Below are 20,747 nucleotides of genomic sequence, written 5' to 3' on the forward strand. Positions count from 1 at the left end.
CTAACAAATCCTACAAAAATCAAGTCTCCCATTTGTATTTATTATTCTAAAATACGTCAAAATATTATTGTGAACTTTTTGGAAATTGAGTTTAGCATTATGCAAAATCTTTTAATTCATAGTTTTTTTCATTTATTTTTCATGTGATTTAATATTAAAAAATTACCAGTTGAAATATGTTTCTTCTCAACTGAATCTGCTTAAGCGGTGTTTGTAGGAGACTTCCAATTCTAATAATGGAGAATGAAACTCAAATGCGAGACATAATCAGAATTTTGATTAAAAACTCGAATTCGAGACATAAATAAAATTTTGATCACCTTAATATCAGATTGCACCAAAAAATTATTGATCTAACTATAATTTGACTTTAAAAAAAGGTGAAGATAATTAAGCTACAGCTTCTTTCCGTTGGTAAAAGAGAAGAAGAGCGGATCTTGTATCCTCACACCTTTCTAACATTTTTTGTTTCGGCAAGCAATGGTGTCCACGATTTTTAATATTCTTTTTTTTCAGGAGCTTTTTATAGAAGGTAACGAATTATGTAGAAAAACTTTTTGTTCACATGAATTGCACATGTTTTTGTAGGATCCCTTAATTTTTTGACAATATCTAATTGAATGATGAAAATTGTTAACTTTTAAATACTTGGAGAATGCTTTCTGTCAAAAAAAATATTTTAAGGATGTAATTTAAGTTTGGGGTATAGTTTAAAGATGTTTTTGGCCAAAACTCTTCACCAGTATGTATTGTTATTTTCAATCAACTACAAAATGATTTTTACTTCGCAAATTATAGATAATTTTTTTGGACGAAAAAATGTAAGGATGTATATACTTTGGTAATTATTAAATTACTAAAAAAAATAGTAGTATGATTTCAATATTACGATATTTAATATGAATTTTCAATTTTTTTAATATTCAATATTCATAAAAAGATATATATCAAAATAATGAATTACTTATTACGTACAATATTCATATAAATTACTCTTATATAATTTAATAATCTTGATATAAACTATTTAATAAACTGAAATTCTGCTAACTTTTTCTATTAAATATAAGCTAAGTACTTAATTATATATAATCATATCAAATGTTGCTTTCGCATTATTGTTTGTCTTTGCCTTTCGAATATTACCCATATTTATAAGATATTATGACAACCCCCAGATGGCAGAGGTTATCATGCAAATGCCCAAGTTTCACTATTAATATATGGTAGAACTACACTATTTTGCAGTGACAATGTGTTATTGATGGTAAGTCAAATCAAATATATGTATTTACAGGGAGAAAAGTCCCATAATTCAGATAGATAAAAGAGAAATGTGAGTTTGGTCTAGATTTCTTTGGTTTTTGAATCATACATCAAGGATCTATTTTTATTCTTTGTCTACTCTTTTTTTTATGTGAATCAATATTAATAAAAGAAAGTTTTACAATTACTCACTCAAATTCATTGTTCTATTGGGGCTTTCTCTTTCGATGGTAAGGTTTTTTCCTTTTTCTCTCAAAGGGTTGGGCTATTTCAGAGCACTTGTGTCACAACTCTTTCTACCCATATTATATATTGTCTCATTTATTTCATGTTGAAATAGAACCTTAATTTATTACTTTATTATTAAATTTTAGATTGTTAGATTATTTAGTGATTAGATATTAATATAGACGGGATTTTATGCCCTCTGAACGATTAGAATAAGATAAAGTTTGAAGATAAGTTCATTCGACAGTTATCACGGCCCCTGCTTCTTCGGTGGAACTCCAGGTTGAGGAGTTACTCAGAATTTCTTACTCATTAGTTCGAGTGCTTCATCGAAGCATTGATATAGAGATAAAATGTCTATATTTCTTATGTAAGCCTATCTACCTTGGGGTAAGCGATCACCAAAAGTTTGAAGTTGAATTTAATGAGCAACACTTCTTCATTGGGTCACCAAAGCAGACTCAATTAGTCGTTTTGTGTCACGCCTTGGGAGGGTATCCTAGACGTGGCCTGCACTCGAAGACCATTGCTAGTCCCCAAGCGAACCACTTGTTCCAATCACACATTCATTCAATCACATTCTATCAGCGGAAGACTCAACTCACAAGAATACTACTCATAAATAAGGCCAAAGGCCAACCATTTATCCAGTCAACAACTAGTAAGAATGAAACTAGTCAAAACGAAACAAATCAGTATCGTCAACACTCTAGTTTATAAAGCCTCTATCAACAATCTAAGAGGCACTAATGACAGGTTCATGGCTAACACAAATCAGATAAAGAAAAGCTAACTCAAAGCTGAAAAAACAACTGCGATATCCTCTGGAAACAGGGAGGACTCACCAACTAGCTGGAAACGAATAGATCCTCAACGGTGTGCCTGTTGATGATCTCTAGTACCTGTCTCTAAATCATGAAACAATGCAGCCCAAATGGCGTCAGTACGTGGTGTACGAGTATGTAAAATGGCATAATGAAATATACATCAGGGTATAATCAAATCACTCAAAATCTCAACTCAGAAGAAGGAACAACTAAATCAAGATGACCTAAGTCTAAACAAAAATATGATTTAGACAAGACCAATCATATACCATCCAATCCGACTAAGAGTACTATCAAGACTTATATGAGAGTTTCTCTTATCCGGCAACTATCACTTATGAGCCAGTGATAGTACAACAAACTGACGTTGTTGTCATGTCCGTTCATACCTTGCCAAGGTAGGAACGAATCAACAATCATGGATCCATAACCAATCAAGTCCTATCATGTCAGGACGGTAATTTGGGAAGCATCCGACTTTAACGGCTTAATCCTCTCTTATATTTGGCGACGTAGTTATTGGGTTTGAATTATTACTTACTCTTAACCAATTCGGTGCTCGATACTCCTCCCAAGACTCAACTCTCATAAAACTCCATCCAATCAGTTCAATCTAGTCATTTCGACAAGTCTCTTTTGGACCCTTATCAATTCATCAATTCCATCACAATCAAACCTCTCGACCGATCATACTATCCAATCAATCCAAATTACATTTTTCAAGAGTACTTTAGATATACATTTATGACAACCTTCGGGACTATCAATTCGTCAACACTATCAATACTATCATCATGCTCACATTCCAATCACAATCAAACATTCATAATTTAAGGTTCTAGACTCAATCTTAGGATGCATACAACTCACTATCAATCAACATGCTACTAGGGTTTGAGTAACAACTAGTTCAATTCATGTGTTCAAGGAATTTATTGGTAGGAAATCAATATTTCATCACTAATAAGTAAAACATGTATATTTTTAAGACAATAATTTCTCAAGAAATACAATCATGGAGACTCAATCCGTTCACAATCAATCTATCACAATCATGGGCACATGGAGAAACAAAATTCATGTTTTAGTTCAGCCTTACATACATGGAATGAAGAACAAATTAAGAGTTTGAAGACCTCGCTTGAAGAACTTGGACCCTAGCCTTTATCTTTTTCTCAAATCCTCGCTCTCAAATAATCTAAGTGTTAATGAGAGAGTAATGCGTTTAGGGTACTATTAAGGAACTTAATTTAGTCCTAAACATCAGGGTTTTAGTCTAAGAAGGGTGGAAAAAGACTAATCTACCCTTCGTTAAAAACTGAATATGGAGATCTACGAGTCATAGGTACGGCTCGTAGAATCTTCTACGGGTCATCCTCTTCACATGGAGAAACAAAATCCATGTTTTAGTTCAGCCTTACATACATGGAATGAAGAACAAATTAAGAGTTTGAAGACCTCGCTTGAAGAACTTGGACCCTAGCCTTTATCTTTTTCTCAAATCCTCGCTCTCAAATAATCTAAGTGTTAATGAGAGAGTAATGCGTTTAGGGTACTATTAAGGAACTTAATTTAGTCCTAAACATCAGGGTTTTAGTCTAAGAAGGGTGGAAAAAGACCAATCTATCCTTCGTTAAAAACTGAATATAGAGATCTACGAGTCATAGGTACGGCTCGTAGAATCTTCTACGGGTCATCCTTTTCGATCGTGGAATTGGGCTGAAAAATGTTGGGGTCTACGACTCGTATCTATGAGTTGTCAAGGACTCGACGAGTCATAGATTCAACTCATCCTGCAGGTCCTCGAAAATCAGAGAAACTAAGTCTCTGAACTTTTCATACGAGCCGTTATTACGACTAATATACTCCTCGATGGGTCATCAACTTGACTCATAGGAATGACATTCAGGGTTCGGAATTTGGCTAAGTGTCGGGGGTCTCTACGAGTCATTTCTACGACTCGTGATCCTTTCTATAGATCGTCCTGTCAACTCGTAGTCAAGGTACTGAGGCTTTTATTTTCAAAATTTAGGCAAGGCTCTACGACTTATTCCTACGACTCGTAGGAATGATTACGGCTCGTAATGGTAGCTCGTAGGAAGGCTTCTCCCAATCAAAATTTCACTAAGTGTTGGGGAGTTCTACGAGCCGTTCCTACGACTCATAGAACAGTCTACGAATCATAGACCTCCCTCGCCGTCCATTGTTCAGTCCAATTCATCAATCTTTCTCATGGTTCCCGAACTTAGTCTAGGCTAGAATAACACTAGGTGTTACACTTCGATTGCTAGACTCATTTCACACCAATATAATCATTGATTTTCTTCTCTTGAGATTTTCTTTCTACATTAAATTTGTCCATCAATCGACTTCGGCTATGGTGCGATAAATTGATCAAATTTGTGAACACTCCTATTGTAACACTCCAAAAATTATGTATCAGATCAGAAAAGCCCAAAAAAGAATTCAAGTTCTGTAAAAAATTGACTTATACAGACACCGTCTACGGCATGTAGAAGTAACCATAGACCGTAGATAGGCACGTGAAGTCAAACTCCTGAAATTGAAATTTCAAGTTTGAGTTTCACGGATCGGACTATGGATCGTAGATCCCTCTACGGACCGTAGAACGACCCGTGGAACAAATCTTGAAATGTTGGGATTTGCTCTGATTTTCACGGACCATTCTATGATATATGTCCAAAGTGTGACGAATCAAATCAAATTGAGGAGCTTGACCAACTACTTTTGTCTCCAGCCCGACAGGTGGGTGATCCATCTTCTTTTATTTCATCTATGATTCGACTTGTATCATGAATATCAATAGAAATTCAACCAATATGGTATGAAAAAGTTTGATTCAACTATCGAAAAAAGTCATTGTTTGAGGAGAGACTATGCGTTTTTAAATTTAGTATAGGAAAGAAAGCAAAAATGATTCCTACAATAGCGACGGGTGGAATTGGAGCTGCCTAAATAGTGAAAATAGCCTTATAAGAAAGAGATAAGTGATGATTAATCTACTAATATTGAAGTTGGTAAAATGAAATGGTTAGATAATTGAAAAATGAGATGCTCCTATCTCGACAACAATCGCGTGAGTGTGCAGTTATGCTTCAAATACTTCACCATAGAATACATCGATCCACTTCTTCCCGCTCATTCCGTATAATCCGACAAAATAGGAGTTTGGTGAAGTCAAACAAATCTTAACTATCGAGTTACCTTATACACAAATTGAAATCTATCACATTAATTAACGATCCACTTCTTCCCGCTCATTCCGTATAATTATCAAGTTAGCTTGCACACAAATTGAAATCTATCACGTTAATTAATTTGATGATATAATATTTTTAAAAATCCTGTGAGAACATGTTAATTGGAGAAAAACAACTCAACAATACAAGGCTTCCCAATTTTAGTCCAATGGCTTCACTAGTAATCTTTTCCCAGAAACAATAAATCGATAAAACCAGCTACCCAAATTAGTCAGCGCTGCTATTATATGCTTCACAACTCCATATCGACAGCTGAAAAAGGAAAAAAAGATCAAAGCAAATAGAAGTCCAAGGAGAGGTTAGTTCTTGGTCTTGTTCCAAAGGAAACAGCGGCATACTACTCCATGAATTCCCCTTGTGGCCCCTTTATTTATTAGTCTCTGTAAAGGCTGCAATTTTATTTTGTGGGGTTCTCTTTTCTTGGGAAATTGGGGGCTCTGGTGAATTCTGTTGGTGATTTCTTAGGGTTTATGTTAAATACAGAAACAAAATCAAGAACGACATGAAAAGGGTGTCCACTGATGACCAGAGTTTGAGGTTTGTTCATCAGTAGGTTGGAGGGTTGTTCTGTTTCCTGTCAAGATTCACTTTTGGTGGTTGATGACAAGGTTATGGAAGAACTGAATCAGAAGCAGGGGAATTTTGATGGTCAGCAAGTTGTGGTACCTTTTTTGGAAAATGTAGTAGCTAATGCTAGTGTGATAAGTTCAAAGAAAAGGGGAGGGCCAAAGAGTTCTAAGAAAAGGGGAAGACCAAAGGGTTCTAAGAATAACATGGGAAGTGTTGAAGGAAATGTGGGAATTTCAGGTACAGTTAGTGTGATGGAAGGCAGTGGACAAGGGGTTCTTATGAAGAAGAAGAATCGACAAGGCAGGCCAAAGGGTTCCAAGAATATCAGGACAAGTGGTGAAGAAAATGTGGGAATTTCAGGTACAGTTAGCGTGATGGATGGCAATGAAGAAGGGTTTCTTATGAAGAAGAAGATGCAATTAGGCAGGCTGAAGGGTTCCAAGAATAACAGGAGAAGTGGTGAAGAAAATGTGGGAATTTCAGGTACAGTTAGCATGATGGATGGCAGTGGAGAATGGGTTCTTATGAAGAAGAAGAAGAAGCGACTAGGCAGGCCAAAGGTTTCCAAGAATAAGAAGAGAAAGGTTGGAGAAAATGGGGAATTACCCAGTGCAATTGGCTTAGTCAATGGCAGTGGTGAAATGCTTATGAAGAAGAAAAAGCAACCAGGCAGGCCGAAGGGTTCCAAGAATAAGAAGAGAAAGGTCGGAGAAAATGGGGAATTGCCAAGTGCAGCTGGCGTAGGCAATGACAATGGTGAAATGCTTATGAAGAAGGAGAATGTTGGACGGAGGCACAAGGGTTCTAAGAGCAAAAAGAAAACTATGGAACAAAACGGGGAGCATCAGGAAAGGAGAACCAAGAAGGAGGGTGAGGTAAGGAAGAAGGATTGTGGAGAAGAAGGGAGTATCAAGAAGCGAGGTCGAGGAAGGCCAAAGGGTTCAACGAGTGAGAAGAAAACTGTTACTGGTAATGAAACGGGGGCAGTGTTACCAATAGATGATACTTGTGTTCGAAAGAGAAATACAGATGTTGTTGTTGAGAAGGAAATCTCTACAACTGACATTTTTGCAGCTGATGATTTTGGAATAAGGGAAAATCAAGTCAAGAAGAAAATTGGTCGGCCCAAGGGCTCCAGGAATAAGAAGAAAGTCTTGATTGGTCGTCTGAATGTTCCTTGTCACAATGGAAGTGGAAGCAAGGATATTGATAGCAATAAAGGGAAGATTTTTATGCCTGCGGAAAATGCTGGGAAACTGGACGATTTTGTTGTGGGTTACAAAAAACATATAGTCAAGCGAGGCCGGCCCAGGGGTTCAAAGACTACGAAGAAAATCACATTAGGCTATTTGAATAATGCTAATGCTACTAGTGGACATGAACTAGATGCTATGTGCCAAGGCGAGAATGAGAAAAGAATCACAATGGCTGGTCAAAGTGGGGAAATTCTGAATGAGGAACAAGGGATGATAGTCAAAAAGAAGGACAGGCGTGGCAGATCCAAAGGTTCAAGGACCAAGAGCGAAGTTGTACCAGGCCATTCAAGTGGTACTAATACTAATAATGGAGACATGGACGCAGTCAGGAAGGAAGATGATGAAAAGAGAAAATTTGTAGCTGGAGAAGGTGGGGGCAATGGAATAGCTATCAGTAATGGAGAGAGGATATTCAAGAAGGAAATGCGTGGCCGGCCCAAGGGCTCAAAAAATAAGAAGAGAACTACTGACGGTAATTTCATTGATGCTAATTTCAATAATAGAGGACGAGATGTGGGTACTATGAGGTTAAATGTGGCTGAAAAGGGAATGCTTTTAACTGAAGAAAATAAGGGAGACCTGAATGAAGTTGCTTTGGTTTCTGCAGTTAGAGTAGTCAAGAGGAAGGGTGTTCTTGGCCGGCCAAAGGGTTCAAAGAATAAAAAGAAAACTATTATAAACAGCTCCAGTGATGTTTATTCTGGTCATGGAGTTGGAGCGATGAATATCAGTAAGGAACATGAGAATAAAATGGCGAGCCTGGCAACTGATCACATGGTGGGGATACTGAGTGAAGTTACTATTACTAAGATGGATAGCTGCAGCCTGCCCCAAGGCATGCATAATGAGAATAAGGTTGTTGAATCTGGCGAGAATCAGCATGCATTTGTTGATGCTGCTGAAGATGGCACCAGAAGGATGGTTAAGAAGAAGAAATGCCGAGGAAGGGCGAGAAGTTCAGAAAATAAGAAACAAGCAGCAGTTAGGCGAGGGAGGCCAAAGGGCTTGAAAAACAAAAGAATGACAGGTGAAATTGCTACTGTTACTGATGGGGTAAATTTGAGCATGAAGCGAAAGAATGGATGTGGACGACCTAAAGGTTCAAAAAATAAGAAAGCAAAAGTTAATAGTGAAGAAAATAGTAAAACTGCAGGAGCACTTATAGTGTATGATGACGGCGGAGGTAGTCAAACTCAGCAGGAAGTGAAACACTGTGGCATGCTTCCTGTTGCCACCGAAAAAGGGGGAATATCAGGTGAATCTGTTTTATTGGATGCTTTGGGAGGTTGGGTCAGTAAGAGGAGAGTTAGCAGCGGGAGACCAAAAGGTTCAAAGAACAAGAAAAAGGCAGTCGCTTTCAATCTGGGATTTCCTTGTCAAGTTAGTTGTCAAAATGCTGTTACTAAGATGGTTAAGCGCAGAGGGAGGCCAAAGGCTTTAAATGATAAGAAGAAAATTACTGTTGTCTCTGAATGCATGGGAGAGCAGGAACTTAGTGCAAATGCAGAAACAAGTGGACTGACAGCGCAAGGAGGATTGGTCAGGATCTCTTCTTACCAAATATATCAGTCTTCATGTTATGTGTATGGAATTTTATTTGTAAAAAACTGAAGCTAAAGAGTCAAATATAAATAAAACTTAAGAGCTGCAAATGGAAGTTATAGTTTATCAGAATTTTTTGTTTGTCTCGTTGCAATTAGAGACTTGGGAAAGTTTTTGGGTTACCATCGGTAACTATATTCTACAAATTGCCTCCTGCCATTTATGAAACCTGCTCATCTTTTAATCAATCCTTTGTTGGTAGTTAGATTCATGTGAGGCAAGGGATTTTAGAGGAAACAATTCTTATTATCAATGGTCCATCCTAGCATAGTGAAGCAGACATTGGATACTGCTGGACATCTCAAAACACAGAGGCCAACTTCCTTAGGAAAGTGGGGAATCTTGTTTTCTTTTGCATGCTCATTAGAGTCCTCATACTGATCTCTGGCTTATAATTCTCAATCCAACTTTTGTTCATGCTCGATTTCTCAAATAAGTGATCTCTGACACTGTTCATCGAGTTAATAAAGCTCGAGTTGTAGCACTATTATATAGATTCATTTGCCACAGATGGTCATTATAATAATTTGAATTTGAGCTTGAACAGGAAAGCTTCTCCTATGCTCATGAAGCATAAAATGAGTGTGCTCCTGGAAAAGAGGATTCAAGTGCTACTAAAGTTATTTTCATTGATGTAGTAGGCAAATTTGGCATATTGTGGAAGACATAGCATGTGGGTTTAAATTTGTAACTGTGTCCTAATGAGGTATCCATATGTAGGACGCTATCAGTTGGAAGGATCAGCGGGACTTTTTGTGTCATCAGTGCAAAAATTATAAAGCTTCTGTTGTTACCTGTTCAAGATGCAAAAGAAAACGCTATTGCAGCGACTGCATTGCAAAGTGGTAATGAAATTAATCTCTTTTGTTCACAAGCCAAAAAAGAAAGGATTCTGTATTTGTTGGTCTGCAATGTTTTTTCTTCTTATTGGTGAATGGTAGATGCTCATTAGTGTTATAACAGTTTTAACTATGTTAATTCAAATTGAGGTGGTTAGTCATGTTTTCTAAGGTGTTGAGATAATGAATAGGTATCCAGATAGAACAAACGACGAAGTAGAGGACACATGTCCTTTTTGTTATGGGAATTGCAATTGTGGAGCTTGCCTTCAATCAGATGTCTTCTTAAAGGTCTGTGAACAAGTTAAATTTACCTCTTGTGTGATCATGTATTTATAGTTCAGGTGCTGATACTTCTAAATAACTTAGCTATTTTTTCTTTTTATTAATCAAATAATTGTCACTCATGCAACACAACAAGCTGGTATGAAAATAACTAGGTCTGTTAGGGTTGCAGGACTGCTGCAAAGAAACTGATGAAAATATGAGATTGGAGGGTTCACTTTATTTGCTATTCAACATTCTGCCCCTCCTCAGGCATGTTCTTCAGGAGCAAAGGTTTGAGCTAGAGGTTGAAGCAACCATTCGTGGTACTATTTTAATTCATTCAGATAATTTCAACTTTGCTTGTGGTTGGTGGCTCAGAATGTTCAGTGATGTTTCTGGTCTCTGTTGTTTTCAGGTGTTCAGCTGACAGAAGAAGATGTCACCAAATCAGTCATTGATGATGATGATAGAGTGTATTGGTATGAACCCCAAAATAATAAATTTATTGTTGCGCTATCTATGCTCATCATACACCATGTATAATGTTTAATGAGTTATTATTCATCCATAGGGACATAAGATATAAGTTGTTTCTCCATGGGAGTAAACAGTGGGATTGATTGTTCAAATATCTTTCTGTTAAAGACAATTTTGTTTCTAATCTGTTCTTTAACCCAGCAGCCTTTGCTTACATGATCTGTTTCTTGAAGCTGCATTGTTCATTCCTCCTGATATTTACCGTGTACTTTGATACCCAAGGATTTCTTTGACCTTTTGATTTATGAACACTAATTATGTTTAAGCACATAAAGAAAAGTAGTGTGTCTGTGGACTGCGGTAGTCAAAGTTTCCAGACCTTCTTTTATTAGTTTGAAATGTAGTTTCTGTTGACCATATTCTTTGTCTTTATTTGTTTATTCTGGAAGAAAGGATGTAAGCTTACACAAAATGTTTACTATTTCCAGAGCTCAGTTTTGTCATGACACAATAGCTGTAATGATGCATGGTTCCTTATTTGGCAGTGATAATTGCAACACATCCATTGTCAATTTCCATAGAAGCTGCCCAAATCCTGATTGCTCTTACGATATCTGTGTCAATTGTTGTCGGGAACTCAGAGATGGTGCCCCACATGGAGCTACTGAGGCCAGCTCATCTACCAGCAAGTCGGTGGAAGCCAGTCGTATTGCAGCATTGAAGGGAAACAATGTGCCAGATGGCTGGAGAAGTCCAGAGACCCTCCTTGCTAATGGTTATCCAATTCACATGTCCTTTGATGTTACTGAGTGGAGAGCCAAATCTGATGGCAGTATACCTTGTCCTCCTAAAGAGCGTGGTGGTTGTGGCTCTTCTTTAATGGCTCTAAGGCGTATCTTCGAAGCAAATTGGGTAGACCAACTAATTCAAAGTGCTGAGGCCCTCACATGCAACTACCACCTTCCAGATATAGATTTATCGCATGGGTGTTCATTTTGTCTTGCTACCGCTACTGTCCAAAACAGTGATAACCACTGTCAAGTAAGACAAGCATCTTTTAGGAACAACAGCCACGATAATTTTCTGTACTGTCCTAATGCTGTTCATGTTGATGGTAACGACTTTGAGCATTTTCAAATGCATTGGAGGGCTGGTGAACCTGTAATAGTTAGAAATGCACAAGCTAAGGCCTCTGGTCTTAGCTGGGAGCCAATGGTAATGTGGAGGGCCTTCAGAAAAGCAAGTAAAAAGCTGAAAGAGGAGCATTACTGTGTCAAGTCCATTGATTGCTTGGATTGGTGTCAGGTACACATTTGATTTGTGTAAATTATCCCTTAGGGAAAAAGGAGACACAATCACATCATATAAGTTCTCAAGTTGTCATATGCTTCCTCAATTTTGGTCCTAAAGTTACTATATATATGTATAACATGAGTTGCTAATTTCCTTTCGCTAATTTTTATTCTCGTCAAATTTCATTGCATTGTTCACCATGGCTACTTTTTAATCTGAACTTCGCAGGCTGAATGCAGTTGAACCTTTTTTTTTTCCAATCTAAAATGAATTTGAATCTGGGAAATTATCTTTTGTGTGATTTTACCCCAACATCTCCTAGTTGGTCTCGTGTCTTTTACCCTAGCTGACAAGACTGCTGTTTTCCATTACCTGTTGAGAATTGGAAAATTATCCAAAAAAATATTTTAAAAAAAAGAAGTCTAGAATTGGCAATTACCTTTCCTGGTTGGTTGGTGCTAATTTGCTATATTGGTTTGTCTTTGTTATTTGCACCTTGCGAGGATCACAATTTGCTGGTTTACCTTAAAATGAATCTTGGTGTTATTGCTGTGCTGTTATTATTTTAATTACTATTATTATTATTATTAATGATGTTGTTGTTGTTGTTGTTATTATTATTATTATTATTATTATTATTATGCAGGTTGAGATAAATATTCATCAGTTCTTCAAGGGCTACTTGGAGGGTCGCAGACATCACAATGGGTGGCCAGAAATTTTAAAACTGAAGGACTGGCCTCCGGCTAATTCTTTTGAAGAATGTTTGCCGAGGCATGGAGCTGACTTTTTTGCTATGCTTCCGTTTAGCGAATACACTCATCCTAGACACGGTCTTCTAAATTTGGCCACTAAGCTTCCCGATACTGCCTTGAAGCCAGACTTGGGACCTAAAACTTATATTGCTTATGGATATGAAGAAGAGCTTGGGAGAGGCGATTCTGTCTCAAAGTTGCACTGCGATATCTCTGATGCGGTATGCTCATTCCAACAACTGTTCAATTAATTTATTCCAGGTTTCTGTTTGACTGATTTTATTTTGCTTTTCATGGGGCTTGCATCCCTTTCCCAAATTCCATACTGACATTCTAGTGCAAATTTCCCCTTGAGACCAGAAACTGCCTGTGCTTCAATAGGCAATTGTAAGGTTGGAGTTGTACTTTTTATTGGTTAGGTATAAATCACAGGACTTTACTATGTCTTAAATGTTAATCATATAATATTTTAGAAGGTGCAAAAGTGTAGTGACCATGATAAACGATGTGAAATACTGTACCTAAATGAACAGTAGTTGCCTTATGGAAACAAATCTTATCATTCAATTAAATTAGTAAAAATCTTAAATATTTATGATTTTTCAATCTTTAAAATGGGAAGACCTAAAAATCCAGATTAATTTTTATTTTTTGAGAAGTAATATATTTCCTGGTTAGGGTAGCAAAAGTGTAGTGACCATGATAAACGATGTGAAATACTGTACCTAAATGAACAGTAGTTGCCTTATGGAAACAAATCTTATCATTCAATTAAATTAGTAAAAATCTTAAATATTTATGATTTTTCAATCTTTAAAATGGGAAGACCTAAAAATCCAGATTAATTTTTATTTTTTGAGAAGTAATATATTTCCTGGTTAGGGTAGGATTTTTCTTTGAGAAAAGAAAATTTTGGGGAGGAGTTGGTAAGGGCAGAATTCCAAGGAAAAAATTGAGGAATTCCAAGGAGCTGGTCAGCTCGTCATAACACATCACAGTTTTCCTCTCAATGCTACTTTATATAATCAACCTTTTGATCAATTCAAGTTTTAGGTATGTTCTTTTTCTTTTTTGGATTTGTAAAATTATTGTTACTAAAAAGCAGCAAACTGCTGCAAAGTATTAACATAGGAAAGCCTCAGTACAGGTTGTGTAATGAGCTCAAAAAGTATATCATGGCCTCTGTGTCATGTGCTATTGTCATGTTACACCAATAAAACAATAAGGTTTTGTGTGTGTTCTTCAGGTCAATATATTGACTCATACAACCAAAGTAAATATTGATCGCGAGCAACATGGAATCATTGAGAAACTAAGGAAGCAACAAGAGGTTGAAGATTCAAAGGAACTTTGTCCAGGCATAGCTGAGGCACCAGATTCTTATCAAAGATCTGACAGAACTGAAACTATTGACTTTTATTCTCAGGAAAGCACTGACGATAACAAAAGTTGTTTGTCAGAGGGGAAAGACATTGATAAAGGAGAAAACATAATTTCCGATATGGATTACGCTGATATTTCTGGCAGAACTTCTCTACCCAATGAGATAAACCCGAGTACCAATGCCTTGGCACTAGCAGAAGCGAATGTAGCTCTCGAAATCAAGCAAGATCGTGCAGAAGTTGAATGTGGGGGTGCAGTATGGGACATCTTTCGCAGACAAGATGTACCCAAGTTAATAGAATACTTGCAGAGGCATTGGAGAGAATTTCGCCATTTTAACAATACTCCAGTGGCTTCAGTAAGTATTCTTGCACTTCATGTTTGATGATATCACAAAGTGCTGAATCGTTGAATTTACTCCTTGTTTTCACTCTTAGGTTATTCATCCTATCCATGACCAGACATTCTATTTGAATGAGAAGCAAAAAAAACAGCTGAAGGAGGAGTTCAGTAAGAATCCACTTTTCCTTAATTGATTCTGAAAAACAGTAGGTAATGACTTTGGAAGGGTATCTAATCCCACCCTTTCTCCCTCTTGTGTTCTACAGACGTTGAGCCTTGGACGTTTGAGCAGTACCTTGGTGAAGCTGTTTTTATTCCTGCAGGATGCCCACATCAAGTGAGAAATAGACAGGTGAAAGTCCTAGTCTAACTATGCATACTTCGAAGTATCAGAGGTTTTATATTTCATCAGTAGTATGGTTGTACCTGAATTTCCTGTGTGTTTGTTATGTTATCCAATGGATTCATCTTGTTAATTCCCCTTGCTTTTAGCACAGTGCACTGCTAGTTGTTTCTATAGATGAAATGAAAACTATAGATCCTTTCATGGCATATCTGATCACCTCCAATTTTTCTGCAAAAGGCGGTGCAGCCCAGCAATTAATGAAACTATCTATTCAAACTGAGAAGAGCTAAACCAAAGGATACCTCCAGTGGAATTTCACGGTGTTTTACCTCAAACTTATTGGGGGTAAAAGCACTATATTCTTCAATTTTATGCAAAAAGGAACATGTTTCAGAAAATCAAAACCTGTTATAGTTTGACCGTGGGCGATGATGTTATGAGACAGTATTAAAAATAGTACAACATTGCTATAGTAATAGAATTTTGAATTTGATTCATGACTTCGAGCCAAATGTCTGCTATGCTCTGTCTGAGCTTTGATAATTTAAGAAGCCTTGTGCTTGAAGCAAACTCTGAGCTCTCTTCTTTTGGAATTTGATCTAAGCTGAATCTGACTCTGGCTAGAACAGTTTTCCGGGATTGTCTTTATGCTGTGTAGCTCTTCTCAGGTCCTTGCAATTTCTTTCTTTCTCCAACGGGTTCTGGAATTAATACTATTTGAAGTCACTTATACAAATATTAATGCTACATGAGATGTAGTATCTGCAGTACTCATTTTCCTGATACTTTGATTGATGAAATTTATTGCTGCTTCTATCTGTGTTCACATCTTAATCTACTGCACTTGGTATTGATTCTATCACTCATCTACTGCTCTTGTACTTTGACAGTCATGTATCAAGGTTGCTGTTGACTTTGTGTCCCCGGAAAATGTTCAAGAGTGTATTCGCTTGACGGAGGATTTTCGTTTGCTACCCAAAACCCACCGATCTAAGCAAGATATATTGGAGGTACATTTATTAATGCATATTACAGCACAAATGTTATTTTGCATTCTGAATTCAACAGTCTCTTTCCGTCACTATGCATTAGTAAATCACAGGAAGATACTTCTATCTGCTTAAAAGATTTTAACTGAGTATTAGTAGAGTAGGAACCCAAACAAAATATCAGTGATGCTATGAGGATATTATCCCGAAGCTTTTCTGAGACATACAAACGAAATGCTAATGCTCTCCATCATTCCAATTTTACATTCTATCCTTTACTTTTTCTTTACAAAAGGATCTGCAGAAGAATTGTAAATATATAAAGTATTTTTCTTGTATACGCTGACTTGCAATTCATGTGACTTTAGGAAATGGACTTTATTTGAGCATTTTTAGTAGATTTATCTAATACGTTTCCCATACATCAATATCATAGCTTTGCCAAATAACCATACATTACATTCCTTTGCTGAAGAAATTAGAAGACAATTGCTAGGAAGTGTAAGGAGGATTATTCATCTCTTCAATTAATTAACCACATGTGTTGCAGCGCTCATTAGGAAATATTGTCTGATTTGAGAATCTTTTGCTATCCTGGAGTTTTTTTATGGTCAAATGATGGCACTTAATATTGTGTTTGTGTTTGTGTGTGTGTGTAGTGTAAAGCTTAAGCATTGTAGTTATCACTGGCACCATGTTTTCTATGTTAAGCTCTTTCTTCTCCCTTTTTTGGTTGGTTGTTAATCTTCATCCACTGGATCTTTACGTGTACTGTAAGTTTGACCTGGCTTAAAAATCATATTTGACATTTTGCCTCTATGATTCGAACTCGAGATATTGTCCATCCACTGTTCTTTTCCCTGTATTTATGGTAGTCAAACGTAGTTATTTAACGATTGTGACATTTGACATGCTGCACTTTTTGAATGTGAAATCAGACTTGATCAGTTAGTTCTTTCTGGTTTCTTGATTAACATTTGGCACTTGATGGCTCAAAGTAAGTGATGTGTATCTTTTTCTGCTTACTATTTTGCTGCTCCCTGGTATGAAACTGTAAATGTAAGATACTACTTTTTGGTCACCAACATGTGCTTAAAAATGTGATGCATCATGCTCTTCAAATGTCCTAATCTTATGTATTGTTTGATGATATTGTTATAGGTGAAGAAATTGGGGCTTTATGCTGCTAGTGTTGCTGTTAATGAAGCTACAAACCTGTTGTCAAAACTTAAGTAAGTTTTTTGTTACTAGGTCATGTTTTTCATGGTTTTCCCATGTTTTTCTGTAAAGACAAAAAACATCAGTGTGATTGATTACTGAATTTATGACAAATATCTGGGCTTAACTAGGTTTGTGTATTTACGAGGCTTTCATGAAAGAAAGATGTCGTCCAGATTTATCTTTCAAAGATCTCCCCAAGATGGAAGATAAAAATGCATACTTAGATTTTCTTGTGATTGTCACAAGTCTAAGTGATACTATCTGTAAAGGTCGTCAACCTTTACAGATAGAAACAACTACTTGGAAATCCCTAAGTTGAATGTCAGCTTACACACTAGGTGTGAAGCTCATCTGCTCCAGCCTTAGTGAGGTGGATTGCCTTGGCAATATGTGCTTGTCGGCTGGACAGGCTGCCTGGTGTATTGGCTGAGGTGCATGCAAGCTAGCCCCACCAGTATTTTAAAAAAAGAAATAAAAATAATACTCTGTAAAAAGTCAACAATATAAACTTGTAACTGTTTCTTGAATGTCAGGTGTAATCACACTGCCAAAAGACAAAGGATGTCAGTTTATTCTTCTACTTACCATTTCATGAAAACAAAGATGTCAGTTTATTCTGATTTCTTGGACAAACCTATTTGCTGAAATTGATGCATATTAAAGAAGAAATAAACCAAGGGGTCGTTTGGTAGCTGGTTAGAGTTATGCCGGTAGTTTCAAAAAGTAATGTAGGGATTAGTTATGAGTGAATCTATGTATTATTAGTTATACATGTATTATTCCACCTTCTATCATGCATAAAATAGTACATAGATTCCCTCATAACTTATACATGTATTAGTTATTGTCAACCAAACATTGTATTAATTTTATACATAAATAGCTTGTTTTCTATCTACCTACCAAATGTCGTATAAGTCATACGAAAATTAATACATGGATAACTTGTTTCTTAACCAACTACCAAACGACCCCTAAATTATTTCCCCGGAGAAGTAGGGCAGTGTGGATAAAAGTTCTGAATTTTTTGAAAGAAGCTACTAATCCTTTTTTTTTGTGTGAGCTTAAATGTTCTATCCTTGTAAGCTTTGCATCTTTTTATTTTTTATGACAAGGGAAACCCGCAGCCATTACCCTTTGGATGTGCACAGGGTAAAAAAACCCTCCTATGCAATAGCTCGCAAACCACACAGGAGAGGTAACTCGCACTAGGCAATCCCGGTGCGACGAGCTCGACCCCATAAGGCAAACCCCTTGCTTTCGCTGGCAAGGGGTTTCGAACTTGAGACTTCCAACATGGAAGTCCCAAGCCCAAACCACTGGGCCACCCCGAAGGGTTGTAAGCCTTGCATCTTCTTGATGCCTTTTACTGAATCTACTCCATCAAAAAAAAGTTCTAAAATTTTTTGCCTGGATTCTTCCCAAAAGTTTGACTCTTTTCTTGTGGATCTCTTCTCGAAGGGTAGGCTGCCTACATTACACCCTTTAGGGGTGCTTCCTTCCCCGGAACGTGAATTCGGGATGCTTAGTGCACTGGGCTGCACTTCTTTTTTCATCCGAGCACCAGTCATGCTTTACATTCATCAACTGCTTTGACCCACTGGATTAGAAATTTAATCAGTCACTATTTCTGTACTAGTTTAGGTGAAATTAGACATCACACTATAAGCCGCAGGCATCTCCTGAATGATAGTAATTGATAGTAATGCAGAACTTCCAGTTGGAGCTCCGTGGACACCTTAAATGAAAATGGACTCGAGTTCATGGTGATGGAACCGCAATGTCTAGGCCTCTAGGGCAATAGGAATGTCAATAGATGAAGCTTAAAGTTCACAAAAAGGTGAATATAAATATCTACTGAATAAGTCGGCCAGAGGTGGGATGGTTGACCTAATCACCGTGTTATTGCTTCTGGCTTCTGAAATCTGAGATATAATGATTTACCCCCAAATATCAGTTAAGTGTTAGTTTTCTTTGACATAGTGGCCATCCGTTAGAAACTTTTGGTCCTTCTAGGAGCTGGTGTGTCTCTTCAGCTACTGCCTCTTTGTCCAAAGAAAAGTTGTCACTAGAGAACTGATGTACACTCAAGAATCCCCTGCATTTTTGTTGCACAATGTCGTGGGTAAATGATTGATCTGAGGCATTTTGGAATTTGACTCTCTAATTTTCATACTCCTGGAATGAGCAACTTTGTATTTCATTTGGCAGTGCTCCTCAATCTTGTGATGAATTCCAACAGCAAGAACATGCTGCCGGAACGGGGAGCTCTATTGCAGAAGGCCTGGATAATGAGATCCATCAGCTGTATTAACCAAGACTGAAGGCTGCTCTTATTAAATATGACGATTTTGAAGTTTTGGAGAATATTTTTTTGATTCTAAATCTTTTGATTGCATTGTGAGGCATTTCTGTTTTTATATACTCTTTTTTGGTCTCTGTAAAATAATCCATTGAGGCGTTCTTTTGGATGTCTTAATGGCTCATTGAAGCTTGTAATGAACTCAAGTTCACGGGAAATGCAAGAGTAGAAAGAGTATATCATTGATGTTCAATCCTATTCGAAATTCTACTGTATTGATTATTGGCGGAAGGAAATACAAGAGGAGCAAGAGATAATATAATTGTTCCAACTCCTTGGAGGTTTGATGGGATCAGATGAGACCCCTCTCCTTTTACTCGATGAGATTTCAGATTAGTCACTGAATGCATCAAGCAAAAGAAGAAAATATTTCCAGCTTAATGACCCGGAGTGAGTTTAGGGGGGTGTTTGGTAGCTGGTTTGGAGATGAGTTATGCATATATTAAGTTCTTCATAAATAATATTACGTTTGGTAGCTGATTAGGAACTAAGTTATTCATGTATAAAATTATGGTGTTTGGTTTGCAATTTAGAAACTCGCATAACTAATACATATATAAGTTATAGATTTATGAACGAATTTATGTATAATTTTTTTTAGGATAAAAGATGGAATAATTGAATAAGTAAATATATGAATAATAAAATCTTACATAACTAATTTCTGCATAAATACCTTCAAAATTAATTTTTGTATTATTAATACTGCATAATTCTAATAAACTATCAAGCGACCCTTGGTGTATAATTACTTTGTTAACCATTCCCTTCAACAACTGCTTGATTCTCTAGCATATATTTATCAAATTATGACAAAGCTGTACATTTTCCCTTTCAGTCTAGTAGTAATATATTTCAGTTCACCAAGTTATCTGATATTCTCTATATCTTTCAAGGTGTGTGAAAATTACAACAGTCTAACAGAAACAAAAACAGTTTCTTTTCTTCTTCCTCCATTTTTTATAACCAAAATTATAATCTTAGGGAAATTTTGCATTATTTTATTCAAAGTGTTGAACTTTCAACTTTATTCTTCCTCCATTTTGACCGACAAAGTTATTTAATATCTTTATTAGTAAGAAATAACATTATACTTTAAGAAATAATTAAGGCACATTATAATTATTAAAAAATTTCAAAATCTCAACAAACTTAATGAAAGAAGTAGAATCTTAAGGTTAGAAATATAGTAAGTAATGAAGACGAACCTACTACCCTGCCTGCCACCCCCGTGCCCCGCACACCAAAAAAAGACAAAACAAGAGAAATGACGAGAAATCAAAAAACCAAGAGGGTCAGTACGACATCGTTACTAACTTCCAATAGGTTTTCTTTCCCAACACTTCATGCAATAGATAGATTAATACAGGAAGCACCAATCTGAGATATGGTATAATGGTGAGATTGTTTCAATTTTAATAGGAGATTTTGAGTTTGAGTACG

At 36.6% G+C, this 20,747-nt stretch overlaps 1 protein-coding gene across 1 annotated transcript; it reads left to right on the forward strand.

Annotated features, from left to right (window-relative positions):
• The first annotated feature begins 5,707 nt into the window (after positions 1–5,707).
• Positions 5,708–19,497, forward strand: LOC129895370 (lysine-specific demethylase JMJ28-like). Its single transcript, XM_055971079.1, has 13 exons — positions 5,708–8,967; positions 9,751–9,875; positions 10,061–10,160; positions 10,327–10,459; positions 10,552–10,615; positions 11,159–11,918; positions 12,553–12,882; positions 13,908–14,402; positions 14,482–14,554; positions 14,653–14,738; positions 15,623–15,742; positions 16,883–16,953; positions 19,154–19,497. Exons 1-13 carry the CDS (start codon positions 6,214–6,216, stop codon positions 19,254–19,256), a joined length of 5,214 nt encoding a protein of 1,737 aa, XP_055827054.1. The 5' UTR covers positions 5,708–6,213; the 3' UTR covers positions 19,257–19,497.
• Positions 19,498–20,747: the final 1,250 nt, after the last annotated feature.

The sequence above is a fragment of the Solanum dulcamara genome, chromosome 7, assembly GCF_947179165.1.
Source record: "Solanum dulcamara chromosome 7, daSolDulc1.2, whole genome shotgun sequence".
Taxonomy (NCBI): domain Eukaryota; kingdom Viridiplantae; phylum Streptophyta; class Magnoliopsida; order Solanales; family Solanaceae; genus Solanum; species Solanum dulcamara.